At 43.2% G+C, this 27,210-nt stretch overlaps 3 protein-coding genes across 9 annotated transcripts; all 3 read right to left on the bottom strand.

The window, feature by feature from the left end:
* Window positions 1–941: 941 nt before the first annotated feature.
* Window positions 942–8,896, bottom strand: smarcd2 (SWI/SNF related, matrix associated, actin dependent regulator of chromatin, subfamily d, member 2). 2 transcript variants are annotated; one of them, XM_037463290.2, is made up of 14 exons: window positions 8,597–8,895; window positions 8,267–8,441; window positions 6,997–7,202; window positions 5,838–5,880; window positions 5,630–5,752; window positions 5,409–5,528; window positions 4,717–4,812; window positions 4,112–4,213; window positions 3,850–4,011; window positions 3,404–3,501; window positions 3,108–3,243; window positions 2,902–3,024; window positions 2,198–2,299; window positions 942–2,090 (listed from the first exon to the last, which is right to left on the bottom strand). In XM_037463290.2, exons 2-14 carry the CDS (start codon window positions 8,402–8,404, stop codon window positions 2,037–2,039), a joined length of 1,503 nt encoding a protein of 500 aa, XP_037319187.2. In that variant the 5' UTR covers window positions 8,405–8,441; window positions 8,597–8,895; the 3' UTR covers window positions 942–2,036. The 2 variants fall into 2 exon arrangements, with proteins under 2 accessions (XP_037319187.2, XP_062416171.1); XM_062560187.1 differs by having other exon boundaries at window positions 8,267–8,896.
* Window positions 8,897–9,374: 478 nt separating this feature from the next.
* atxn7l3b (ataxin 7 like 3b) lies at window positions 9,375–17,096 on the bottom strand. Of its 4 annotated transcripts, XM_062560188.1 has the most exons (18): window positions 16,825–17,096; window positions 16,549–16,724; window positions 16,142–16,219; window positions 15,782–15,937; window positions 15,614–15,678; window positions 15,466–15,520; window positions 15,259–15,302; window positions 15,000–15,141; window positions 14,876–14,917; window positions 14,741–14,800; window positions 14,466–14,512; window positions 14,185–14,374; window positions 14,048–14,095; window positions 13,876–13,956; window positions 13,493–13,543; window positions 12,512–13,407; window positions 11,944–11,997; window positions 11,766–11,849 (listed from the first exon to the last, which is right to left on the bottom strand). In XM_062560188.1, the coding sequence occupies exons 1-16, from the start codon at window positions 16,850–16,852 to the stop codon at window positions 13,363–13,365; spliced, it is 1,308 nt and encodes a 435-aa protein (XP_062416172.1). In that variant the 5' UTR covers window positions 16,853–17,096; the 3' UTR covers window positions 11,766–11,849; window positions 11,944–11,997; window positions 12,512–13,362. The 4 variants fall into 4 exon arrangements, with proteins under 4 accessions (XP_062416173.1, XP_062416172.1, XP_037319206.2 ...); XM_037463309.2 differs by having other exon boundaries at window positions 11,776–11,997; XM_037463310.2 differs by having other exon boundaries at window positions 11,802–11,997; window positions 15,259–15,299; window positions 16,825–17,095.
* Window positions 17,097–17,152: 56 nt separating this feature from the next.
* Window positions 17,153–26,606, bottom strand: slc4a1b (solute carrier family 4 member 1b (Diego blood group)). Of its 3 annotated transcripts, none has more exons than XM_062560181.1 (18): window positions 25,461–26,606; window positions 24,467–24,507; window positions 23,386–23,567; window positions 22,854–22,989; window positions 22,357–22,429; window positions 21,956–21,998; window positions 21,687–21,871; window positions 21,189–21,399; window positions 20,900–21,103; window positions 20,670–20,818; window positions 20,304–20,498; window positions 19,933–20,181; window positions 19,733–19,822; window positions 18,920–19,086; window positions 18,600–18,841; window positions 18,337–18,506; window positions 17,957–18,130; window positions 17,153–17,866 (listed from the first exon to the last, which is right to left on the bottom strand). In XM_062560181.1, the coding sequence occupies exons 3-18, from the start codon at window positions 23,549–23,551 to the stop codon at window positions 17,786–17,788; spliced, it is 2,535 nt and encodes an 844-aa protein (XP_062416165.1). In that variant the 5' UTR covers window positions 23,552–23,567; window positions 24,467–24,507; window positions 25,461–26,606; the 3' UTR covers window positions 17,153–17,785. The 3 variants fall into 3 exon arrangements, with proteins under 3 accessions (XP_062416165.1, XP_062416166.1, XP_062416167.1); XM_062560182.1 differs by having other exon boundaries at window positions 20,394–20,498; XM_062560183.1 differs by lacking the exon at window positions 20,304–20,498.
* Between the last annotated feature and the right edge of the window lie 604 nt (window positions 26,607–27,210).

Below are 27,210 nucleotides of genomic sequence, written 5' to 3'. Positions count from 1 at the left end.
AATAGGTAAAAAATTATTATAAAAAATATATGTAAGGTTAACATATATATAATATATATATATATTATTAGGGCCGGGACTCGATTAAAAATATTAATCTAATTAATTAGAGGCTTTGTAATTAATTAATCAAAATTAATTGCATTTTAATTGCATAAATATTTGACCTGAGAACAGTGAGAAGTAATTTTTTTCACATGGATTTTAATTTTTGTTCAACCAATTCCAGCAGACAAGTGTAGAAATAGCATATTTAGAAATATAGTACTTTCAGAAATTCAGGTAGCCTATAGGTAAATAGACCTTCTGTAATAGTTTTTTTTAAGTAGACCAATACTTTCAAGTACATTCAGAACATTGGTTATTTTTTCAGACGTGGACATAGTTACCCTGGTCCTTAAACCAGTCATCTGGTGCAGTGTGGGTCCTTGTAATCGGAGTGGGGCTAACGTCCACGCTAGCTGCTAATTGTTTTGCGTTGAGGTGATACTTGAGGCTCGATGTGAATTCCTTGTTGCACAGCTTGCACACAACCACGCTCTTATCGACGCTTCAATCCGTGTGTTTATTATAATAAGATTTCCCATTCACGAGGCCACCCGACACGGTCTCGTCAGCTTCTTCGTTCATGTTCACTGTGGTTTGTTGTTGTCTGAAGTCATGAACGCTAGTTGGTGCTCCAGTATAATCGGTCCTCCCGAAACTCATCCAGTGAGAAACGTTCCGCGGTGCAAAAAATGAGTAAAAATGCGTAAAATTTTAAAGCAGACCAATACTTTCAAGTACATAAAAAATGTTTAATGTGTTATTTTTTGTGTAATTAATTAATCTTAATTCACATTGTAATTAATTAATCGTAATTAACGCGCTAAAGTCCCGGCCCTAAGAAAAATCTTTTTAAAAAATCGTTTTACAGAGGCAATACAAAAACATTTTGTACACACATTTTCACCAATTTTAAGTGCCCTCTTCACAAAATAAATGTTGGCACAGCGATACATTTTAAATGGGAATGTTAATTAAAAAAATTGGCAACCCTCTCATACAAAATCATAACAAAAATAGCATTTACATTTAGTCAACCCATGAAAATATAAACCTTTCACAAAAATGTGGTGCATTGTTTGGTTGACACTATAAAACTGCATTCATATGAAGTTCAGATCTCTTCCGCTTCCAGGGAAGTATTGATCGTGCTGGAAGAACCCTTACATCTGAACAGCCTGACACATTTCATATTGATATTACAACAATAACCCTCTCAACCCCAATATAACAAACGGAAAGAGCACGTAAACATCTAGAAAAAGCTGCTGAATTACAACAAGAAAGCAAACTGCTTTCTTACACAGTAAAGAAATGTTGCAGTTCAATTTTTATATTCACCAAAATAAAAAAATATATAGCACCTACAATTATGTTTGGCATAAAAAGCTTATCCTTAATTCCTATAAATCGTGAGATGTCGTAATACTTACTACGTCTTGTTTTCAAAGAATATAATGCATATTTTCTACATAGATCTTCAAAAATCAAATGTATATTTTTCTTGTGTACAATGACTTCAGTAAGGATACATGTTGCAGTTGATCCTTTCTAAAAGGTTATGGCTGGCAAATGTGAAGGTAAACACAGACCCACTTCAATAAAGCACACAATGGTAAAAACCACCTACACAGCAACGATGCTAACAAACATACATGTAGCATGTAGCATATAGTACCATAACCAAAACGTATCACAAAACCAAGCAACAATTTTCTAAACAAGCTACAAGTGATAGACAATGCAATGCAAACATTAGGGATATATTCATCACTTTAGCCCTATATACTTTGTTGATTTTAGAATTGTTATCGTCTATGTAACCCACTTAAATCCTGGTCTATCATATTATCCCTGTTATCACAGTCACCAAGGACAGGAAAATGTACACGCTAACATTAGCTAATCTCCTTCCGAGAGCTAATTACACTTCCGAATGAGTAGACATTAGCATTTGAGCAATCAAATTAGGCTGGCAGCAGAATGTTTCTTCAGGTGAGTCGGATACCCAAAACCTGCTCCAACTCTTGTCTTCTCTGCTGCAACTGAAAAGGAGACGTGGCAGCGTTAGTGCATATCAACAACAATCTACACCTCACCGTAAAACCGCTATCAAACATGCACATCACTAAGGAGGTGAGTGATTCCTTACTCTGGAGTAAACATATCTGCCCACTGCCTCTGGTACCCAGGGAGCCTCGTAGAACTCAGTCCTCCTCTCCTCCTCCGGGTTTCCTTTCACATCCGTCATCAACTGACGACAGAAAAAGAACAATGTTTCAACATGAAGAACCAGTTTCATTAATACAGAAAAAATATCCAAAATGCCTAAATATTGTTGTAAACTTGTAGTTTCACTGGCAAACAGGCACCAAAGTCTCCATTGAATCTGGCTAATTTGACTTAATGATCTTAATTTATACAGTTTGTTTCAGCACAGGAGCATCAAACGTGAAGAGATTTATCGGCTGTTAATTTGCCTCTTGAACTGGTCTATTGACTATTTTAGAGGATGTTTAAGAAACATTGGGAAATCAATCATCTAGTTTTCCCATTGCAAACATGCTCCAAAAATATAAAACAAATTAAAATTCTGGAAATATAAAACACCCAACTGCACACAATTTAGAAGCGAACATGGTTGTGGTTTCCATAAAGATACAACAGTTATATAAGCTTAACAGTCTTAACACACATTGAGATATCTACAGGACAACCATACCAAAATACCTCAACAGATATGTTATAACAAAACATCTAAAGATGTTGTAGGTAGACCTAAAAATATGCTATTGAGCAATGCCGTATGTAACATAAAGTGTATAGTACGACGTCCTGTAGACTGCAAGTGTTCACCTTCAGATCTCTGCACTGAGACTTGAGCCAGTCCTGGATGAAGTCCTGAGGTTTATTGCTGAAGCTCAGCATAAAGTCTCTCTCGGTCTTCAGCTGGTTGATGTACTCAATCGTCTCGTGAATCTGCAGTGAAGACAACCAGTGCAGCCATTGTTTGATTTCAAAGATAAAACTGGGACACTTTGTGACTGATTGGCAGGCGTTACCTTCATCTCCAGAGCAGCGATCTCCTGCTGGTTGGTTGTAGAGGACAGGAAGCTGTTCATCTGGCTCTTCAGTGAGTCATCCACCTCCACATCGATGTCGTAGCACGCCGTCTTCTTCTGGTCTGTGGGGTCCACACTGCTCAGAGAGGCAGACACAACAAAACCAAATACTAGTGAAGAATGCTATGGATGCAAACTTTTAAGAGCAGGAATTACTATTTTTGGCAATATTGGCAGTCATCACATCAGACATGCTCAAACAAAGAAAGAGGGATAGTGGTCGATATGACCCCTACCTAATCATGTGGTTGATGATGATGGGGTCAGGGTGCTGAAGGAGGCTGGCCAGTTTCATGGGAATCTCAGAGAACCTCATGCGAGAACAGCTGAAGACCTGAACAGATTTGGTTAAAAACAGAGCAGTTTGGACATGATGGCGGTTTTGTCTTTATCTCGTCCCTCCACCAGCATCAAAAAACCCAAAATACAGACTGCACATTTGATGTCGAATACAGTCACAGAATGCCCCATGTATTGAGGGGGCATTTTAAATCATGTATTTTTCATTGTACAAATCCCACAGATTACACGTACAAATTATCTGGTGCAAAAAACATTTGGAGGGAAACTGCACATTTTATATAATAGATGAACAAATTATTGTCAAAGCAACAGCAGGAAATGCCTAAGTGGTGAGCTAGCATCTTGCTGCTCCGTGTAGCCTTAAAAACCACTCCATTACTTGTCTGAAATAGCGGTTGCAGTTGATGTACTCCTTCTCATGACAATCCTGCAGCTTGTTGTTCTTGATGTAGAGCCAAAGGGCTTGCATGATGTTGGCCCGCGTCTGTGTGTGCACGCCCAGCAGACGAGCCAACCGCGGATCCAGTTTGTACTGAGGCGGCTGGAGGAAAAAAAAAAAGCAAAGAAAGTGGTTGTTAAAAAAAAGCTAAAGTAAGTCGTCCCGCGGAGGCGTAGGCGAGAAGGTAACCGAGCAAATGCACCTGGTGGTCGATCATGAGCAGGAGGGTGCATTTAACATTCACGTCGCCGGGCCTTTTGACTTGGAAACCATCCGTCTCCTGAGTAGTGGGCATTCTGTGCCACTGAAAGATAAAGTAAAACATTACATGTCATTTGGCTGACACCTTTATCCAAAGTGACTTACATTGTATTATAACCCATGCATTACATTAGGGGCATGGTGTCTTGCTCAGGGACACTTCGACATGGCACATGGGGCCGCCGGGATTCGAGCCGCCAACCTTGTGGCTCCCAGCACACCACGCTACTCCATGCGCCACCATTGCCCTTCATTCAGACATTAGGTCTGTTTTAATTAAGTCAGATGAAAGCTAAAACTAAATTGAAGCTGAAATAGGTACAGAAAGCGGGACTCAAACAAGCAAATTCTCCAAGACGGTAGTGGCTCGGTGCCAGTGTTTTTTTAATTGTTAGGTATCTATTATAGATATCGTCAATGTTTAACAAGTCTTAAAAAGAAGAACTGGCTGACTGCAAACGTTTGAATGATTCCAGCATTTTGGTGTCCGTGGGCCTAGAATGTTCTGAGATGGATGCATCCCATGCCTTTAGAGTGATGTCATACCTCTACTAAGTGGTTGTCCGGTCCATAGAGCTCCTTATCAAGCTCAATCACCAGGCTCTTGAAGAAAGAGGAGAACTTCCTCTTCTGCTTGCCGGCCTAGGAACAAAACGTGCCAAAGGGAGAGCGAGAGAGAGCTTGTCATCCATCTGTATCTTCTTATTGGGCTTATTGTTCAGCTCTGACCCCAGAGGGCCTGGTGAAACACAAAACTGTGGACAACTGGAAAAGGCTTTTAATCTCCCCCGCCCTCTCCAAATACCCCGTTAAAATGTGTTTGCACAACATGACCCCCGTCACTCCATCCCTCACGGCCCTTTCTTTTTCTGTTACTCCATGCAAAACGCCTACGCATGCCTAAACCAGATGAGCCAAAAATCGAATGAAAAAGAAAACCCTCCTTCGTGTGGCCCCCAGACGACACAATGAGTAGAGCTGGAACCGATGGAGGGAGGGGAGGTTAGTCAGATCACGGTATGTAACGGCCGGTGGTTTCAATTCCTTGTTTCAAAAGAGAACTTGAGCTAGTGTGTGTGTGTGTGTGTGTGTGTGGGGGGAGAGCTGTAAACACACATCTGGTTGCGTGGTCTGAGCCAAGGACACGGGCCAAGCAGAGCTGAAGTTTTCAGAAACTAAATAACAGTCTGAAAGGCTTGGGAGTCGGACGACGCGAATGAAGAAAGCTGCGCACGTACTTCTTCCAGAAGCTTTCCCTCCACTCTCAGCTCCCAGGAGGACACCTTCTCCGCCTCCTCGCCCTCGGGTTTGCTGGGCGTGTACGTGTTAGAGATGTAGATCCTGAGCTTTCGTTTTTGCTGTGTCACAGGACACGAACAAGATCACACATGACCAAACGAAAAAAAAGGAACCTTTTTAGAATCGGAAAGTCTGACACAAAACACTGGTGACAAGGTACCATGATGGGCTTCTTGATGGCTTCCTGAATCTCCATTCGCTTTCGGGCGATGGTCTGATCCAGTTTCCTCTCAAATGCCAGGAGATCCATGTAAGCCTGTGACTCTGGGACCAGGTCTCGGATCTAAAGCGCCAACAGCGATGCATGAATATAAAAGGGAACAGAGCCAACTGTGAAAGTAGGAATGAGGGGGTAACAGCTCTCTTACCCTCTGTGGGAGAACCTTGTCAGCCATCCTCCGCCTTTTTGCTCTACAAATCCAATAGAAAATATAATAAATATTTTTTCGAAAGAACTACATGGCTAATTTTAATAAAAGAAGAACCACACACAGACACGAATTGACCACATAAATTGCATGTTTTCTCTAAAAAAATAAAAGCTTAAATGAACTGCAGTAAAGCCAGGACATCCTGTACTATGTTGACGTGTCATCCTTTGACATTAGTTCACCAGTTCACAAAAGATCCACAGAGAGACCTGATTTACTTCATTTGATTATCAAGACTTCATCGTGCAATTGCAAAATCTTTCCCGCTACCTCCTTGTTAAGAGAATGATCCCCGTGGGCTCTAAACCGTCACCATCGCTATGGATTTCGTAAAAGCTGTTTTCTTTCTAATTACGACTTAATTTAATTCCCAAGCTCCTCGTTAAGGATTTGGATTCTGTCACTGCGGCACACCGATCCTTGTCCACTTGAGGATGTCATGAGATAAAGCATTAAGAAGACAAGTGGTTCATTGTGAATGAACTGTAAATGCGGCCTCACATCACGGATCGCCACATTTACGAGTCAAAAATATCCACTGGTGTTTGCTGCTTTGAAAGCAGACCAGTCATGAGATGCTCCGATCCTCGTGTCTGTGTGATCTGAGCTTTGCTTTCAAAAGCACAACGACTTGAAAAGGCAGAGAGAAAAACTAATTCTGAATGAATAGTTGTGTTATTTTGTTAATGAGCCACACAAGAGAAAATGTAATGCTGTTGAGTACGGAAAGAAATATTTACAATTCAACCATTTTTCCAACTATAAATTGCATGACCGGACATTATGTACAATCAGAATATACATTCAATGAATGGAAGGAAAACACCCATTTTCATTATGAATTGTTCCACAATTAAAAATCAGTATCCCCATGAATTCCTTTCTGGTATCAGAAACTACAAAATAACACAATTATAAATAAATCTAACTGCAGAATGATGTGCACAAAAAAGTTTTTAAAAAGAGAAAGAAATACCTAATTGTTATTGTTTATTCACAGTTACTGTCGACAGTGGTAACACTTTGAATAACTGATGTGTTCTGCACATTATTCCCTTTGCTCTCACAGACACACACTCGTTTCTTCAGAGCTTACCCTCGTCTTAGGCCTCCCAGAGCCTCTTGCTGCTGCTGCTGCTGTTGATGATGCAGATGAAGGAACCGTTTCCTCGAGGCGTCCATGTTGGGAGGCCCCATGCCTTGCCGCATAGGCATGTTCCCACCGCCATAAGAGGGACCAGGAAGCTGACCCCCCATTGACCCCATGGAGCCCCCCACTCTGTTGTACGGCATCCCTGGGCGCTAGAGAGAGAGAGAAAAAAAAAAAAGATGAAGCTGATTTTGTGTTCAAAATCCCAGTTTGCAAAAGATGTTGTTTATTATCCTAATGTGATGATTCTGATATCAGATTTAAAGCCAATAGGAAAATGAAAGGATCATTGGGGGAAGGACAGAATTTAGGATTTCCTAAAGTACATTACGTGGCGCATTACTTTTAGTGCTAGTCATAGTATTAAAACATACACATAGAGACAGAATGTTGAACAGAAAGTCAAACATTCAAAAGGTTTTATTGTGGTGTGCACGTAAATGTTTTTTTCTTACTGTAATTAGGTATCTTGTAGGTGTGTGTGTATAATAGTACATTTGATTTCCCTATATTTATCTTGCTTTAAAATTTAGTAATAAGCAGTCACCCACATTTAATGGATTTATCTACATATGTAAATGGTCGTTTTCAACAGTCCTGCTCTCATTCATCGGTTCCTCATTTAACAAAAAAATAGAACTAAATGTCTAACAAACATGAGACAAATGGTTTTATTTAAGATCGCATGTTAGCTAAAGACAAAAATAAGTTGCATGTGGTGCTAAAATAGAGGGAACACGTGCAGCTTTAGCCTTGTTCATGGTGGGAATTTCCTGACTTGTTTTCCAGCTAACTGACAGGAGGCTGAGGGCAACCACGTGAATCTCTTTCTCACGTGCACAAGACATTCATCTGCGGTACTTTTTTATAAATTAAACATCCAAATACTTACGGTACATAATAAACAGTCACATAAAACGGCATATAAAAGGCGTGTTGCAGTAAGTAAGTACACACCGTTGCATATTCACATGCGGAAGTATAACGTAGTCCATATATTTAAAAAAAAAAAAGTAATGACCTTTTACTTTGATATCACGTGACTTTCATCAACTGCATATTTTGCACGTTTTCTTCCAACTGAGGCTCTTAAAAGTCTCGAGAAAAGACCATTCAAGAAGGGCTCGCGCTGCCCACTCCTTTATCTACGAACGAGGTCTCAAGTGACCACGTCCCCTCTTGGGAGGCGAGGTACCGAGGGAGAACGAGCCCTCACCTGTGGGTACTGGGGAGAGGTGTTCACGCTGCGGGGGTATCCTGCCGGATGTTGGGGCACACCTGGCATCCTCATACCCGCGACGTTCATGGGGCTCGCGTTCAGATTCATCGGAGAGAATCCTCCTCTTGATGCCATCTTCCGGGATCCACAAGTGGTTAAAAAGAGACGGAAACTTTAAACGAAAAAAAGAAACAAAAAAAAAAGAAATGTCGAGTTAAAAAAAACAAAAAACGACGAATCGAAAAGTGATGAGTTGTCAGAGTGCGGTCGTTTAAAAAGCGAAGTGGCGGTTTGACAGCGAGCGCAGTCAACAAAAAGCTAGCTTACGTTAGCTCGTCCCCCCACGGTCTCAAGTTCCGGGATTCGCTTCTGCAGAATAACGCTCTTTTCCTGCACAGCTGTCCCGCTCGTAACTGGCTCTCGCCCTCTCACCGCATCCCCGACGCGCAGGTACCTCACTGCGAGGCTGAGACCAACCGAGAGTCTCTTTAGCAACACCGGGAAGTATTTCTCGTTGTAACTGGCTATCTACACGCACACACACACGCGCGCGCGCGCACAGATACGTTATGCCAAATGCCCCCTTCGGGGGATATCGGACATGTTCGGATAACTATCCTCTCTCGACAACTCTAATATTTGTCCAATTTGTGTGATGTTTATACTTAAAGTACTAAAACGAAAGGCGCTCATTGCAGACAGTGGTCAATTTCAAGATGTATGTCGTATTTATAATGATTCCAACGTCTTTATACAGGCTGTTGTCAAAGCTTCAGACCACCAACACACAAGCGAGTAAGACCTCAGATGTCGGAATTTAGGAGGCGCATTTGAAGGCAGCATAACTGACTGCTCGATCAGGGAACTTGAAGCGGAATACTTCTTTGATTGAAATCTCCTGGTGGGAAATTGTATGTTTACCATGTCTCCCTAATATATATTTAATCTCATCACTCGACAAAAAAAGTTCACACAGCACAAGAGCAGTGTATTGAGAACGAAAACCCGGAGCATATTTAAACCTCTTGTTTTGAAAAACATCACGCCCGGTTAGCCGGGCAGCTTTGAAAACCCCCAAATCCTTCAAGGTACCACTAGACATAACGACAGGTAACAATTCATTTATTATGCTAGACAGAGGAAACAGACTGAGCCATGATAGCAGCAATTCAACTGAATATTTACACTATCACATCAAAGATATACGTAATCCTTTACAATGTAAACACATGATACACATTTGTTTAATTCTAGAAAACAAATCCACCACAAATGTAATGAAACAAATCAAACCTGCGGTCTGCAGAAAACACCTGTTTGTACAATTCAGGATTCATTAATGGAACTTAGAAGAAAAAGAAAAGGTTTCCCGGGTGAATGACAAACTGAGGGTTGTTTCTCTCTCAAACACTGTATTGAACTATGAGCCTGCAGTGGATGTTAAAACAAAAGACAAACCATTCAAAGTGATTGTCTTTGACATTATTTTTCAAAGAATGCAATTTTAAATGGTGAGGCTATCAAAGTACACCTAATGCCTAATAACTTCTGTATCTAAGTAAACAACAACTACAACACACTGTATGTGCACACGTTTGCTTTTCACACCGCTGCCCTCGCTTGGCGCTCCACGAGTGACATCAGAAGCCACCTCTGCGCGGTGACATCGTTAATTTGGACTCCAGCAAAAAAAAAAAAAAAAAAAGAAGGAAAAGGAAGGAAAAAAAAAAGAACTAAAACAAAAGGAGACAATGAGTGTTGGTGCAATGATTTTGTGCAGAGAAAAAAAGAACAAAAATATGTCAAGTATACGGTAGGAGGTCTGGACTGCATTCGCAGAGCAGCTAACGCCATGAATGCCCCCTGCGACATAGACGTCCGTCGAGTGTTCCTGGCCTTCCCGTGTGTGTAAGTATGTGTGCAGCAGAAGGTGTGCTTGCGGCAGAGTGCGTTACTGAGGGAATGCCTCATCTTTCAGCAGCACGCGCGGGCTCTCCTGGTTGTCCATGCGACGTCTGGGACCCATCATGCCTGTGGGGTGAAACCGCAGACTGGACGTCACTCGCGCCACTTACTTAGTCACATGGATCAGCGCATCAACGCGTAGCCAAAAGACAGCTACTCAAAACAATTAACCGTTTAGGGGTTAATGTATTCAACAGCAAGTTAGTTCACAAATGTAGCTGCGATAGCCCGACAAAGTGATTTATTTTGTTCAAACTGAACCGTGATGAGTATTTGATGACGTGATCATCATGGATTCATTTCCACTTACTGCTCTTATGTTTGAATGATTTAGATCTTCTGGGTGAGTTTGGATTCTGAGGTTCGGGTAAGAAAAACATCAAGTTTGAGTTGACGTCAGGAATGACAAAAATGTAATCCATGTGCATGTTTATGTTAGGGTTCTATTCAAATCGGCAGTAAGATTACCTTGTCAGATTTCCTTTTCTTGGCTGTAAAAGGAAAAAGGCACGCATTTTAGATTAAAACAAAAAAAAAATGTCAGTCATTTTATTACATATTAATCGGCAATTAAGATTAGAAGCCCAACCAGTGCTTCACCTTTCTTCTCTGCCCCGTAAGACCAGTCGTTATCGTTGACGTCGTCGTTATCTTCCTGGTCGCTCTCTGACTTGTTGTTAGTGTTGTTACCAGTGACTATTCTGTAGAAGAGGGCGACATGACACACACACACACACACACACAGCACACGGCACACACACACACACACACAATGAGTCGGCAAAGAGGTCAGAAGCAAAGAGGTGAGCATCAGTGCAGTGCACGATGAGGCCACGTGCGGCGGCCGGCGGTCTCACGCTCACATACCTGCGGTTGGCTATGCGGCTGCTGTTGCGTCCCATCCCCAGACATTTCTCCAGATGCGGCGCAAAGCGAGAGGCGGCGATGCTTCGGTTGCAGTTGGGACACACGCACTCTTTGTTCTTCCACTGGTTGTACACCTGGCCGAAAACATCCAATCCCGGCTGGTCCACGATTTCTGGGAAATTTGGAGCAAGCAATAAACGTCTCTGCTTCGGAAGTCAAAATACACAAACCTCCTGTTGGTGTAGTACTGCTCTCTTGTGTAAAGATGCCTTTATGACATCTAGTGGCTGAATATAATGAAGGTAAAATATTTAACTTGATTTTTTTTTAGTTTTTCTACCACAAAGGAACTGTTGGACACTGGACAAAGAAGGAACCAGAACTTGAGCTCACCAAAGTCCCTCATGCTTTCTTGGTCCGTGTCATCCAGGAAGAAATAGCCCTGCTTGACGGCCCGGTGGACCTCGAAGCAGAGACCCAGGCATGCATCCTCCACCAGGTCAGACAGGATGTCCTGAGCTAGGCCCTGGTGAGGAAACAAGAGACGCGAGTCATGTCGGATTCCTGCAGATGTAACGTGCATTTCTCAAGGGCTGCTTGGACCACAATGCCTACTGTACCTCCAGCTTGCTGTTGTCCAGGCTGGACATTGAAACCTCCTCCATTTTCATTTGCCAGAACTACCAGATGAGCCGTCGCTGCTGTGGTCATGCTGTAGCGCATCGGGCACGGGCCAGAACAGCGGCTGCTGCAGGAAAAACACGCGTTTTATCAGCACGGCGGCACCGAAAGCCTTTGGATCCGTGCGCGGTCACGCACCAGACGACGATGCGGGTACTCACAACGTGCACGTAGAACGCCGCCGGAGACTTAGCGTGAGCGCCGACGTTTACAGCCTGCGGGACACAACAATGCAGGAGAATCACAACACGCACAGACAACGGGGCGGTCGCCCGGTTGTGGAACGCGACGGCTCGCCGGTCCGAGCGCGGAGGTCGGAGGGCGGCATGGCTGCAGCCCGAACCCGGCGGAGGAAAACAAAGAGCGCGCCTACGAGGAGAACGGAGGAGGAATTGAGCGTGCCGGTGGCCGGGGTGGGTGGGTGGGGGGGGGGGGGGGGGTTGACGCCACGAGAGGCGGCACCAAGCCGGGTCAACAGCGGCTACAAGGGTATCAAAAACCAGGGCGGGGTTCAAAGAAAGAAAGAAAAAAAAGGAGAAACAATGTAGCGCGCTGGTTTTGCGTTGGACCGCAGCGAGGCTCCCCGCCGCCGCCGCTGCTGCACTGCGGCTGTTCGCCGTTCGACTCCCCGAAGGAACCGCGAAGGATTCATTAAAGCTGATTTAAACCGGCCCCACGGGGGCTAATGCAACCACGGCCACGCAATTTCGCTAAATTGTATTTATTTACCTATTTCGGTAGGCGTCCATCTTTACACCAGAGTTCAGACAGCAGCAATCGATCGCTACTCGAGTTTCCAGGTGGCATCGAGCGTTTCCTTTGCAGCACTGACGATGTAAACCGGTTTCATTATTCTGGCCCGCTTCAGACCGGTAGTTACCACGTGAAATCCAGTATTTAATTAGCACATTGTTCCAAGTCATTCGAATTTTATTTTGCGCATCGTTAAAACTTTAATGCATCAGACAATCTAAGACGAATCCCCTTTGTTTACTGGACGTGATTAGTTTTAATAAACAGAAATGAAGAAAAAAAAGTGACAAGCTACATTCTTGTTTATTCACAATTACAACCTGTAAAATGTCTGAACAAAGTGTCTTTGCCTTTACAGCCCAAATTAGAACCACAATAACATTTAAGCAAAAGCTGGGCAAAATGTCACTGGTCTTAAATCATATTTGCAGTGCAATCCTATTTTTTTTATACTATGCTATCCAAAGCATAAAAAAGACAGGCTTCATTTTAAGCTCCTTAAAATAGGGTCCCTAGATAAATAGTTTTTTTCTGCTGAACATCTGAGTTGTAGATGATATTTTGAAGCTTATTTGCAAAGTCATTTGACAACATTAAAATACAAGGTTATCCCAATATCAAGTCCCCCCTCCCCTCCCTAAATGTACACATTGGTGCACAATCCCAAACAGTACAGCAAACTTGTGTGGTCCCCTTGGGCCCTCTGTAATCCAGTCAGCACATCGGAGCACTTGGGGCAACTTTCCAGCCAACAAGGCAACCACACAATGTGGACAAAAGTTAGATACAAGAGTTGTGCGACGATCTCATGTCCATCCCATTACCAGTTAATACAACTCAAAACTGATGACCTCGTCGTCTTCCTCCTCCACCTGTAGGTCAATAGGGGATTTTTTTACAACATCTGGAGATGCAACATTACAAAAACACACAAAACGTATGTTGTAAGGTTCTAACCTCATCAAGCTCCTCGTCGGTGCTGTCCTGAGTGAGTTCATCCTCTGAATCCTGCATGATGTCAAATAAAGAGTTTGGAATTAAAGCTTTTTAAAGAAAAAAAAAATTCTAGGGCGGTTTTATTCCCAATTAATATTCCTTCTGAACTTAAACCTGATAAAAGTTGCCCTAAAACTAGAGCCTTACATTGTACTGTTGGCCACATACTAGTCAGCATTCATATAGTGAACGAATTTAAAAATCACAAGTAAACTCAATTCAATATTTCAGATACAGAACATTTACTCCAAAATGTTCCACACGTCTGCAGAGCTTTGCATTGATGAACGGGCGGTTAAGAAAAACGCGTTACTTTGCATGTGTTGCATCAACAATCAACTTACTGATGGTCTGTAGGCAGAATCATGTGGTTCTCTTACTTCAAACTCATCGGTCACCTGGCAGGGATCAAGGTATTTGTCTTTCTGCAAAGAACAGCATATTAGAAATGATTAAAGGCTTTTTAAGAAGAAAAAAAAAACCTAAAGGCATACTTTAATATGTATATGTGCTCACCGTGGGTTTTTTTCTCTGATATTGGCGCTGACATGCTTTTGGTAATGTCTGAAAGATTTACAAGAGGACAAATCAGTCTAGAGTTAAAAATGATGGCATAGAATTAAAAATAGATATATTTGGATGGTTCTTTATACCTTAAACCACTTCTGAAGCGCCATGGAGTATTGCGCAATTGCTCCAGATACTTGGTCTTTGTAGTGTTGCTTCTCCACCAGCGGGAGGTTCATCCACAGTTTGTTGACCATGCTTAAGCGTTCCCTCGAGTTTGGGATTCGTTTACTGAGAAGTAGCATCTGTTTTTTGAAGAAAATTCCCCTTCCAGTTCTGTAAGTAAAGACTCATTCAGTGCCATGTTTGATTTGTTGCACATCTGGGTTCATTCTTGAGGGAACAAATGGATGAAGAACACGCTCACCCATCGGGCATCTTGGGCTCCCCAGGAAATTGGTTTTTAGGTGTGCTCTGCATATTAAATGAAAGAATACATTTTAAAAAGACTAGATCAATCGAATGGCATTTTATTAAAGTGAAGAAAACACAACTAGCTATTGCCTAGTACAAGTGGTTCTATACGAGTCAGATTGAAAGAGAAACAACACAATCAACAGGAAACAAATGGCATAGAAATTTTAAATCTGTTGGGAAATTTGTGTTAAACAGCAACTACCAGACCATGAAAAGTCTTCTCACCATAGGTCTTGCGATGCGATTCGCCTTAAGGATCTGCAGCTGCTTCTGCCTACCAAAATTCTTGGAAACAAACAACATTGTTACACAATGTTTGACGGCCTCAGCTCAATGCTGCATTTTTTCTAAAATACTCACCATTAAGTATTTATTCATGTCGTCCAAATACTGTCTCTGCAGCTAAAAGAGATAAAAGTGTTTAAAATGTAACTGACTAAACCTCCTAACCCTTTGTAGCGGTCGCTAGAGTGCGTATTCCTACCTGTTTCTGACACTGGTTGTACTTTTCCTTCTCTTGGTCAGACATCGCTCGCCATCGCTCGGCACACACAGCTAAAGAACTGCCCCCTTCAAGAATGCTGCTGGAAGAACGATACTCTTTGCAGAATAGATGATATCCGCTTCTACAAATTGAACACACACACAAATAACAAAAACAAAGGTGAAAGTTGCCGATTTGAAAATATATATATATATATATTATAAAGCAAAACAAATGGACTTTCACAAGTGTGGCTTACAAAACCGGCTTGGGAGGAACGCCTTGTGTACTCTCTCCAACCTGCTTCAAGAAGAAAGATCACATTTAGAAGATACTCAACGCCATTTGAACTGTATTAAATCACATGTCTAAGTATTTGGGGGTAAAAAAAGAATACACCCAGCGAACCATGCAAACATTACACTCAAGTTAACGACCAAGTCTGAAGGATGGGACCATCACTTACGGCGTTCTTCTGATGGCTGGTCCTGCGTTTTTTAGGTTTACGTTTACAGCGTTCACTAAAACAAGACCACAATAATTAGTTTGACACTGAATTTTGAAACTTGGCATTCTGGGTCAAATCACAGAATGAATGAGTGTTAATCTTCTACCCGAACACCTCCATCGCTCCTTTGTATTCCCGGGTTGCCTTTTTATGTTTCTCCTGATATTTAACCTGAAAAATGACATCACGTTATTCTTGATCATTAAAAAGCGGAATCCTAAGGTAACAGCAAATTATAAGATCGTTTTTAGCGACAGACTTTCACAGGCTCTACCTTTTCTTCAGCTGGGAGCTTGCTGTACTTCTTGGATAGGTTGGTGATCACTGTTTGTTGGCTCAGCTTCGGGTGCTTTATCCGATACTCTGCCCTCTGTTCCTCAACGAAGAGGGCGTTTGGAGGGCCGGGTCTCTTCGGGAGATCTGGATGCACCTGAGGTAGGATTAATCAAGGGATGAAGCACGTTTAATCACTCAGCAAAACAACCATTTCCACGTTATCCAGAGCCCAGTTGAGCATGCGTCCAGACTGACGAATCATTACGGTTTTACAGGGAATCGTATCCAAACGACCGCCTTAACAGTAATAAGAATATACACTCGAAGGTTTCCAAAAAGCATGACTGTAAATTTTTACCTTCTTGTTCCTAACGGGATTGGAAACAACGTCTTTGGCGACATCCACGAGCTCTGTGAGGGTCCGAGTCTTCGACAGCTGAGCCAGAACAACAACAACAACAACAGAAGAGTCACACCAACTTCAAGGAAGTATTAGTGTTTGTTGTATTCCTCCCACAAGGAATGAAATCCAATTTTGCCGTTTCATTCATTTGAAAAACCTGCCGAACTTCTCTATAAATATAAATGTTTGCAGTTTATAGCACAAGAGGAGGCAAAATAATTAACACCATGGTGACATTACATTAATAAATTGATCCCAAATATTATCACACCAAGATTAATTGAGCAGGTGGAATCAATAATAGCATTGGATACTATGAGACTATGCATCGATTATGATTGAAAGCCGTGAAAATGTCTCACTTTCTGCAAAATGTCGCTCCACTTTTGTTTGCAGGCCTCGGCAGAGAAAGGAGGAAAAGCCACCTTATTCCAGTCCATATTCTTCAGGCCCTGGTGGTACGTTCGCATTCTGTCAGGGACCAGGATGCTGGATTTAATACTGGCCAAAAGCTTCAGGAGGTTTGCCTCGGTCCACTCTGTAGTTACAGCACAGGAGCAAAAACACAATGAGGAACAGAAACATGTGTGTGTGTGTGTGTGTGTGTGTGTGTATATGTATATATTAATTATACACACCTGAGTCTTCGGTCCCACTTTCATCCATTACAACCGGTTTCTAGTGGAAGTTTCGAAGTCTTCTCGCACGTGTTTCCCACAAACTTCACCCACTGGCGAGTGAACCGCAAAAACCAAGAGGCTCACGTTCACAAACACGTCAACGGAAATCCAGCGGTGTCCTAATTAATTAATTACTTCATTCATTCATTCATTAACCCGGACACAGAGCGTTAAATGTAGCTGCGGAGAATTGAAACTGTTGTCCTCCTGGTTTTGATATACTCCATTAAGAGTAGGCGGGTCCTTCTCGGTGAGCAACCAATCAGAAACACTCAAAAGTCCGACAAAGAACATTCGTGTGGTTTATTCGGCGGATGTTGTTCACAGCGCCTCCTATTGAGCCGGAGGATGCTGAATCGTGGCAGTACACCAGGACATTTTTATTACCGTACAAAAGGTTGCGTTTTTCATGTAATTAACCAAACGTTTATTCTTGCCTTGACTATATCATTGGCAGACCATTTAATTTGTCAAAATTCTTGCTAAAATATCTACACTTTGCTGACATGTTGCCGGATAAATTACGAATGACCTTATGACCTTGTTTAACATACATTCAATGTGTCATTGCAATGACACTACAATATTTTCCCGTGAGCCTCCAATCTGTCCATATTTTGAGTGCAAACATGATTAATTTCTCAATTCATGGTGTACAAGTGCATCTTTTAAATGTAAAATGTTTCCATCTTTTTTACTTGAGTGCTGGTTGAAAACTCTTCAGGAATGTTTGACCAAGATCAATATTACAAGATAATAATGTTCATCCATATTGACACCATACAGTTATTTTTGAATTAAGACAATAAAAACGTATTCCTTATAGGTGGATGAAACATTCATTTGAGCTATATATAAAATAAACATCTATTTGTTCAAATAAAATAAATTCTGGTATCATAGCTGAGATGGAAAACATCTACAGGGGCATCTGAGATTCACAGTATACATCCTGCCCCGGTTCCTCCTCGAATTTCACTTCGCCGTCTTCAGCATCCAACTAAAACACAAACGACATCGAAAAAAATGAATACTTAATGCTGCTTAAATACGCATCGATCTATTCAAATGACCGGAGGTATCCACTTACACATTTCATTTCCAGTTCGCTGAAGAAACGCCCAGTCATAAACATGCGTAGAGGAATGGTGAGGATGAGTATGAAGGGAAGTGCGAGGGATACTGGACTGGATTTAACAATCCACAAAATGACGAGGCACACTATCTGGATGGCCGTGTACAAGTGCATCCGTCCTGTGCTCACCTGTAGCCAATATTTCAAAATGTTTATCAGATGGACATGACTTCACATGCAGATACTTTCTGCCTCATGAAGAGATTTGGAGACAGTTATGGTGGCCAACACATGAAGCATCCTATGACGTGAGCTCACATGAATGCTGTTATTCTCATGCACACGCTGGTAGAATTGGTGGATTCCAATTGATGTGCAACAGTCCATCTACTTACTTTGGTGGCGTAGGGTTTGTCCGGGTGGTATTTTTTAGGCACTATCAGAAGCAGCATACGATCCCACAGCTGGATGCCGTTGAGTGACGTGACTCCCATGTAGAGAAAGATCCCAAACAAGGCCGATATGGGAATCAGCTTCAGGATCGGCTCCATCAGAATCGACAGGCCTTGACAGAAAATAACGTTTAGAGGAAAGTTTAAAGGAAAGTGTACGTGTGTTTTAACGACGGAACTGTTATGGATGATAAGTCGTCACATACCAACCAGCAACGCCACCAGAATGCCACTGACCCTCTGCTCCATCACCTTCTCGATCACATGTTTGGGTCCTTTGCTCATGATGGTGAGAGAGTTGGCGTGGGTGACAGTTCGCACCGTGGCGGCACTGAGCCACGGCACGCCAAACACTGCACTGAGCCCTCCCATGCCGACTAAAAGCAGCAGGTCAAAGTGGAACCCGGAGCCTTTGACCATCTTCCTCTCGGGCTTACTCACAATCAGACTGTCAACAGACGTAACGTCACAATCAACTTTGGTTAAAGACCCCCCCGAGGTTGATACGATGGATGTAATGACTCACGTCGTGATCTGAGACTCCAGGAAGATCAGAATAAAGACGAGCATGGCCGGGACGCAGGATGCGAACATCAGCCACACGGGGAAAGCCTTGTACTCTCCGAAAGGGTTGATGAGCCAGCCTCTTTTAGACGGATTGGACACCGTCAGACCTTTGGGAACCACTAGTTTCTGTAAAGAAAGCCAGCTGGTTTTTCATAAAATCGAACACATGTTAAAGGATATATGTTTTTCTCTGTCTTAAAACAACATAGTGCTTATGTGCACACTGTCCATTAAAAGACCCCTTCCTTACGCAATATCAAAGGACGGGATTGGAGACAAAACTCTGGAGACAACATGAGGCAAAAGCATGGGATTGTCTTCCACAGACTAACAAAAGTTTTCCTCAATGACATTCGTTGACCTAACTTTGTTAGACTTTCTTTCAAAACATTTTTTGACTAAAATCTTTTTACTTTATTCCCGTGACATATTTCACTTTATAAAAAAAAACATTACATAATATTTTGTGACTTTTTTTTCATGAGGTTTTCGACATATTTTGACTTTAGTTTCAAAACATTGTCCTCCATAGATACAATGTTGATGAAGTAAAGTTGATCAAAGAGACTAACTTTATAGGATATAGATTTGATTTGGTTAATTCGGTTATAAATATTAGCTTCAGATCAGTGGTTGAATTGAATGAATTGGTTTTTCTCAGAAACAGGACTCAGGACTCATGAGGCCCTCATGTGTTGAAAGGCATCTTTAACTGGCCAGCATAAACAGAAGGAACTGTTACAACAAGCAAAACCTGTTTAGATGTGCCAACCTGAGTGTACGTATCATTGATGTTGTAATCCAGGACGACCATGATGAAAATGGCAATAGGCACGCCAAAGTCACCCAGCAAACGCCTGACCTGGTAAACACAGATCAGAACTATGAAAGAAAAAGACAACAGATGACACAAATAAACTCTTCACTGACCTTACTGAAGCAAACCGGCAATGCCCTCGGGATCCAACTCACCTTTCCGGGGAGAAAAGTTCCGTTCTTGAACTGGCGCAGGAAGAAAGCGATGAAGAAGCAGCCGAACATGAGGCACATGGAGAGCAGTGCTGTGTTGGGGTAATGCGGCGTGATGGTTTTGACAATCACAGTCGTGTTGCCGGTCAAGCTGTCGTTCACGACGACCTCTCGCACCTTTGGTTGCCAGGGATTTTCTAGCGTGGCATTGAGGTGATCGTAATTCAGGACCAACGGATGATCCTTAAAGATCTGAAGAGAGGTCAAAGGGTAGATTCAGGAGGATTATAATCTGGCCTCTGTTCACACGAAACGTCTCACGTGTTATTGGGAAGGATGAAATGTGTGAAAAAAAAAAGATGAAGATGGCTTACACTCCATAGCTTGGAAAAGGTCTCATAGATGAAGATGAGTGAAATAAGGATGGAGAAGATTTCCTGGGTGAAGCGGGAGATGAAACGCACCAGGTAGCTGCCCTCAAAGCCCACGATGATGACCACAATGATGACCAGCCACACTCCGACCCACACTCTGCCCACGATATACTCAATGCCCTGGGACTTGCAGAACTGAGTGAAGGAAAATGAGAATAAGTGGATCTTTGACAAGCAAACACATTGCAGAATGTTCCGTGATATTCCCAAATATAAATAAATGTTCATAAAAACAATGACACAAGAATTAACTCCATCAGATAGACAAGGAGAGGCAGTTCACCTAAATAAATAACAGTCACTTACAGCATAGAAGGCCTCCTCAAACACTAACAGAGGACCCGAGAAACCGATGACCAGGACGGGCTGAGCGGCAATAAAGCAGAAGATGATCCCCTGAATGCTGGTGGAGATGAGGAGCTCTGAAACGCCCATCATGTTTTCCACCTTATCAGCTGTAGTAGCAAAGACGTGGATCATAGTATTATTTTAGAATGCAAAACCGAGATCACATCTTAACCAATATGCACACGTACCCAGCAGCCCCCCGAAGGTGATGGTGGGAGACAGGGAGGCAAAGTAGATGAAAATGACAGCTGCAAGGACTTGGGCGTTAAGAGCATCTGTGATGTCACTCTTGTAGTACTGGTAGCGCCTCTTCACGTCTCGCATCATCCCACCAAATGGCCGACCGGTACGGGACAGGGGGTCTTCAGCTTCGGGACCAGTAGAGGAGGAACCTAAGGGGGGGTGTTGTATGACACCCATCTTTTGCACTACTGCCACTGTGTACTGTAGGTCTGGGTGTGTGTTGACAGCACTCACGCCTGAAAAATGTGGGGTCCTTGCGGACGGCGGGGCCCGGGGCCTGGAGCCTGTCCTCGAGTAGCTTCTTCTGAAAGCTGATAATGGAGCTGAGCATCGCTTCGTCCTGGATCTCTGTGGGCGGGATGACGATGCAGCAGTCCATGAAGCCGGCCATGCCGTCCGTCAGTTCACGGGCGCTCGTTGCCAAAAATGCGGTCTGATTGAAAACCTGGGATGGAGATATCACAGGGGGGGTGTATAAAGGACTCCTCATTGTAGGGTCAGGGGGCCTTGAGGTTTGCAAAAGAGGTTTGCATACACACTTTTTCTTCATTCTAAACACTTTTCATTGTCAGGAGAGACACTCTTCCGGAGGCTTCTGAACAACTACCATACGGCCTTACTTGACTAAAATCAGGATTGACCGCCCTGAATTCGTACTCGGAGTCATCGTGTTATTGCATCATGGCTCGTACATTTTATATCCACAGTAAAAAAAAGGTTTGGTTGACTCACCTTGTCAGCCATCAGTGCTGCCATAGCACGCCCCGTCTCGCGGTAGTCCATGTCCGTCTCGCTGGGGCCAACCAGAGCAAAGACGAAGCGCACGGGCACCGGGGCCTCCAAGGTCGAGTCGAGCTGCTCAGCTTCCTTCAAACTCACAAACACGACTGTAGGCCTTTCTAGAAAGTCCAAGGCGCCTGGTTCAAACAAATAGAAATCTTTCTGCAGCAAGCAACACACACCCCAGATCCGAAATGAGAACAACAGAAACACGGACTTACCTACGAGCACCATGGAGGCCTCGACCTGGTCTGATTCATCCCTCTAAACGAACACAGAGTGATCAGAACCATTGGGTTCATGTTCCTTGAAAATCATCCTCTTTATCACAGAATTATGCCTGTACTTAACATATCAAAATATGTGTGACAGCCCTTGATATTGAACAAGGCCCTCGCAGTTAAACAAAATCTGCACATTATGTGACACATTTAATCAAAAAAATGAACAAAAATCTGAATGTGTGCATTGGAAAAAACAGAAAAGACCGCACATACCAGAAAAAGAGCTCCTAAACTGGCTTTCAAAGCGGTCTGATACCAGGAATTAGCATCACCTTTAAGTTGTTATCATATCAAATCGTGTTGTCCCCATCACATGGATTATCAGTACAGGAACTTACTCTGTCCTTGACTGAAAACTTCTGCAGGTCCGCCCCATCAGTCATGGCTTGTCTCTCCAGGTCGTCTGATTGGCTGCAGGAAGAAAACGGCATGTGGCATTGTGCAGATATTGTGTGAGACTGAAGGGAGTTTAACCATTCTCTGATAATCCCAAGTAGAGGAGTAAGGAGTGAGCATATGTCTTGCAAAGCAATCATTCAACAAATAGGGGATGAGGCATTTTGAGCGAGCTGCGTGATCTTTGGCGTTTTCCTTCACGTTCATTTGCTCGACACTGGGAGTGTGGACACTTTGGTACGGCGTAATTACAGGTCACTTTGAACGAAGGCCAAAGCAGTGGGTCGGTGGTCAGAGCAAACGTGTCATAATGACACGCTTGATTTCCTCAGCAGTCACGTGTTTGGTTGAACTTTCTCCGAGCTTTGGGCAACAGCGACATAACTGCAGGTCATTTAGGTTTGAGTCATTGTCAAGGCTAGATGCCACGGAAGGATACCTGTGGTTTTGAAGAAGAGATTTTAGCACTCCCTCCCGGTCCCCAGGTCTGATCTCCTTCTTGTTAACCATCTCAGTGACCATCTCCTCTGCGATGTCGGACAGCGTCCGCTTTTCGCTGTTAAAAATCGTCACACCTGGCCAAAGGCGACACGTCGGAAAATGAGCAGATTTAAACACACACACACGGGTTCGCTGTGTAGTTGCAGTTTGAGGAAGAAGCGCTTGGATTGCCGGATCCTTTATTTAAGGGTGTGTAACAAACCGTCAGAGTAAATGAGGGTTAGCAAGCTTGCTGTTTTATGGGTTAGAGAGAGATAGCAAGGACACTCTGCAGATTCTAATTCTAATGACAGAATATAATCAACAAAATACACTGCGATGCATCACAGGTCTCTGGCTTCGACAAACATTTAAAGTAGTGAAAGTAAAGAGCCTAAAATGTTTCTCAAGTGCATTACTGTTACTTCCACTGACAATGACATTATTGCTTGTAGTTTGAGTTCCCCATGTTTCATTGGCTCTCCTCTGACCTGTGTTCATGGTGCGTCGCAGGTGGATAAGGCTCTTGAAGGTGAGGTAGGAAATGGTCAAGGACGACCACACCCCGGACTGGGGGTCGTAGCTCTCCTCGCAGCCCGCCCATCGGCCCGTCTCCTGCCAGTAGCTCTGCTGCTTCGGGTCCTTCATCTGCTCCATCAGCTTCCACGTACCTCTGAAGGCCCAGAGATAGATAGCAGCTTTCCCCGAGAACACGAACATCTGGCGCAAGCACAAAACATCTTTGTGTGTGTGTGTGTGTGTGTGTGAATATCTGGACTGGGCCGGTGGACGAAATAAACGAGAAACCTGGTCCGTAATTACAGTCTGAGCATGTGGTGATCAACAGCGGCCACGTCCTGCCTGTCAGTGCCTTTCACTGTGAGGGAAGATTCTGTCTCTGACTGAGCTGAAAGTGGGAAATCGCTTTAATGTCAAGTTAATGCAGGTTATTCTGGGGTTATTTGACTGAAAGCAACTTCAACATGGCGTCATCTCCATTGAATTTCTTTTAGGTGGCCCGAGGTATTACCCCAACACCAAATTCAGGTATTTAGTTAAAAAGAATTATTACCACGACCAAAGAAAAAAACCCTCTTTTTTTTCCACATCACTTTATGGTTTCCTACACTGCCAATAATTATTTTAAACAAACCTTAGGGTTAGGGTTTGGGTTTTACCTTCAACCAAAGTTTATACTTGTGGTTCCAATAAGGGATATAATTTATTAGCCCCTCACAGAGGCATCAGATAAATTCATGCTTTACTACATTAAAGACACACCGCTAATATTTTGGGTGACACAACAAATACTGTTATTTTTTGTAATCCTCTTGTATCCGCTGTGGAGACGGATCTGGCCATTGTGGAAAGTTGGTGAAACCTGCGTGTGTCTACAGGGTAAACACCGCAACAGCCTCCACAACCAGACTTCGCTCTCTGTTTCCGGTGCTGACGTAAGTGACGGCTCGGAAATGTTTCAAATGTCAATACATGCCGTGTGCCTCTGGATGGCACGCAGTGTGATCCTGAATGTGTACCTGTGTGTGTGTGTGTGTGTGTGTTGTCCCTTACATGACACTCTGCACAGGGGTTGGCTTCGGCGCTCCACAAAGCTGTAAGAGACACAATGGACCCAGGTGACTAGAGTTTATTTTTTGGTCTGTTAGTAATGAATAATATTAACGGACAGAACGTTTTCCAGGTTCTCTCTAAATTCACATCAGCGCACATTTCAAAAGATTTAAATAAAATTTGTTTGTTTGGATGGATTCTGGAAATTAAAAAAAATAATGTACTTCATCTTAACTTTTCTCGTTCAAAATTTTGTATGAAATTGTTAAATAAATGAAATGAATGAAGAGACTTAGTGTTTGAATTTGCACAGACACTAAGACATAAATAAATGCAAATTGATGCTGCAGTTGCTGTGTGACTTCCGTCTTACGTAAAATAACTGCGTCTATTTCTCTCACATTGGAACGGTGACGTGAAGTTGTCTAAGACGACAAAATTATTTATTTCCAAAACACAGCCGAGCAAATGGGTGGAAGATTTAAATTAACCCCATCGGAGGGAGTCCACTCATGTTTTGAAACCCATTAATCCCCATTAATCTTTGAGAATAATAATAATCACATTGGTCATAAGGCAACAACAGCAAGTGTGCAAACTAATAAGAAGTTTATATTCTGCTTATAAGTTACGTCCTTACTTGCTTTATTACAGACTGACAATGCACAACTGTAGCAAAAGAAAAAGGTGATTCTTACCTCCTGCAGGCCCTGAGCAGTGACAAGAGACTGACCCCAGAATGGCAAAAAAGCAAGACTTTATAAACACCTCCTCCTTTGAAGCTGCTCCTGTGCGTGTGTGTCTGTCTGTGTGTTTGCGTGTGCAGGGGGGGAGGGAGGGCCGGGGGGTGGGGGGGGGGTTAATATTGATGGTAAATACAGCAACTTGGTGTGTGCAGCAAACCAGTCGCACTGTGTCATTATCCAACCTGCATCTTATCTTATTTGTGAGGACAACAAAGATTTGGATTACAGTGCCGGGCCTCCACACTCACCTTCAGCGGCCCCCGGGCAGGAAGCTTGGAATGAAGACGCCTTTTATCTTCTCCTCTTCCTCTAACCTCTGATATCTGTTCATCTGTCGAATGAAACCAAAGCCGTTAATCACGTGCACACATGATAATGTGAAGTAAAAAAATCTCAGTCAACAATTGTATGCATTGGCATGTGTACAGTTCAACAGGTTTCTCTGTACAATCAGGTTTTTATTTTTTTTATTTTTGCTATGCCCCTCCCTCCACAGATGTAAAAATACAAATAAAAGAATAATCAAAAGAAATAAATATATGTACACTCTAAAGAGCACAATGTATAAATAATATAAGCCATAAAAGGAGAAACACCTTATATTGTATCATAGAATGATACATCACAAAAATTACATTACATTGATGCCACAAAAAGGGACCCAAACAGACCCCTCCCTACCTCTCCTCCAACCTGTTTCTGCTTATCCAGATATGAAGCGGCATCGACAGGTTCCCCGTAACCCGGGGTCCCGTCCTGAGCGGGAAAAAAGCACATTCCCAAGATAAATGCTGCTAACCTCTAGCGCGTCGTTAGCGGAGGAATGTTTGACGCGTTAAAAGGAAACCATGTGTGTGCAGGTGAAAGAGCGTCGGCCCCCGAGTTTGACAGACAACGGTGAGTTTCAGGGCTTCACGTCGTCTTCACTCCGGCTGCAGGGGCCCAACGTTTTGTGTTAACTTTGTTTTGAAGAAACACCCTGATGTAATTGTGTAAATGACACTGTTGTGCAGTTAGAGTAATTACAATAAGCATATCATTATAAGTTATATAATTCAGTTAAAGTAGTGAAAGAATACACAGCGATGATTTTCATGCTGCACAGTTCACGGGGCTGATCTGTAATGTGTTTTTGTCCGTTTTTATGACTCGTGGTGGGGTCTCATAATAGCATTATTCACTCTACAAATCACCTCTGGGGTGAAGGGAGAACGAGGGAACTGGACTCCCTCAGGACAGAAATGTCGGGTCGTGACAAGGTGAAGACCTTTTCCACACAAGAATCGAAGTAAATCAAGACGTTTTTCTCCTTGTCAGGCTGCAGAATGAGAAGAAACTAAGAATAACTGATCACGCCTTACAGAGGCACTTTTGACTTTCAACAGTTTGGGTATATATGCTGTGATGGCCCAGCTGGCGAGCAGCGCCCCACATGGCTTGGGGTAGCCAGGCAACGGCCACCAAGAGGCGTGGTAATGGATGGGCGGTACTATAGCAGGTGGCCCTAAGTGCACCTCCCAGGTGTTCTGAATCAGAACCTCAATCAAGAGCCTGTAAAAGGGAGGGTGAGACGACACTAATGCCTCTGCCCTTCTCACTCCAGGACGAGTCCAGCTGAGCTGACCGATGCCTCCGGCGATCCCGGTGAACCCGGCGTTTTGAGTTTGCTTATGCCCCCTCCCCTCTTCCCCTCAGGTTATAATAAATAAAATTTCTGTTTGACTTCACTGCAATCCTGGGGTCTCGGCTGAACTCTTATTCCCACCTGAAGCCCCAGGCTCCTCTCGGAAGACCGGGCTCCCACATATGGTGGAGGATGCGGGCAATCTGATTCATCGCTACCAGTGGATGCACCGTGGAGTGGCAACAAAAGGTCAGAGATGGAAGAAATTTTGAATGCAATGCTGACCTCGCAAGCCAATCTACAGACAGCGGTAGTAGAGCTGTGTAGAGCAACGGGGAGACCGAAAGAGCGGAAGCCAAAAGAGGTGCTGACGA

This window comes from Pungitius pungitius, chromosome 21 (genome assembly GCF_949316345.1).
Source record: "Pungitius pungitius chromosome 21, fPunPun2.1, whole genome shotgun sequence".
Lineage (NCBI taxonomy): Eukaryota > Metazoa > Chordata > Actinopteri > Perciformes > Gasterosteidae > Pungitius > Pungitius pungitius.
The sequence above is the reverse complement of the archived record's forward strand: the minus strand, read 5'-3'. Positions and strand labels throughout refer to the sequence as shown.

Bases quoted from the DNA above. Each gene is read 5' to 3' on its own strand.
- smarcd2 (XM_062560187.1), bottom strand. From the start codon at position 8,404: ATGGCATCAAGAGGAGGATTCTCTCCGATGAATCTGAACGCGAGCCCC. The intron at 5,529-5,629 runs GTACCTTGTCAC...CCTGTGACACAG, and splicing joins CCATCAAGAAGCCCATCATG to CAAAAACGAAAGCTCAGGAT. The intron at 3,244-3,403 runs GTAGGGGTCATA...CTCTCTGAGCAG, and splicing joins ATCATCAACCACATGATTAG to TGTGGACCCCACAGACCAGA.
- atxn7l3b (XM_062560188.1), bottom strand. From the start codon at position 16,852: ATGGATGAAAGTGGGACCGAAGACTCAG. The intron at 15,142-15,258 runs GTAAGCCACACT...TTCAATTTGTAG, and splicing joins GTTCCTCCCAAGCCGGTTTT to AAGCGGATATCATCTATTCT. The intron at 14,513-14,740 runs GTGAGAAGACTT...TTTAATATGCAG, and splicing joins ATCGCATCGCAAGACCTATG to AGCACACCTAAAAACCAATT.
- slc4a1b (XM_062560181.1), bottom strand. From the start codon at position 23,551: ATGGAGCAGATGAAGGACCCGAAGCAGCAGAGCTACTGGCAGGAGACG. The intron at 20,499-20,669 runs GTAAGTGACTGT...TCCTTCACTCAG, and splicing joins TTGAGGAGGCCTTCTATGCT to TTCTGCAAGTCCCAGGGCAT. The intron at 18,842-18,919 runs GTGAGTCATTAC...GTCTGTTGACAG, and splicing joins CTGGAGTCTCAGATCACGAC to TCTGATTGTGAGTAAGCCCG.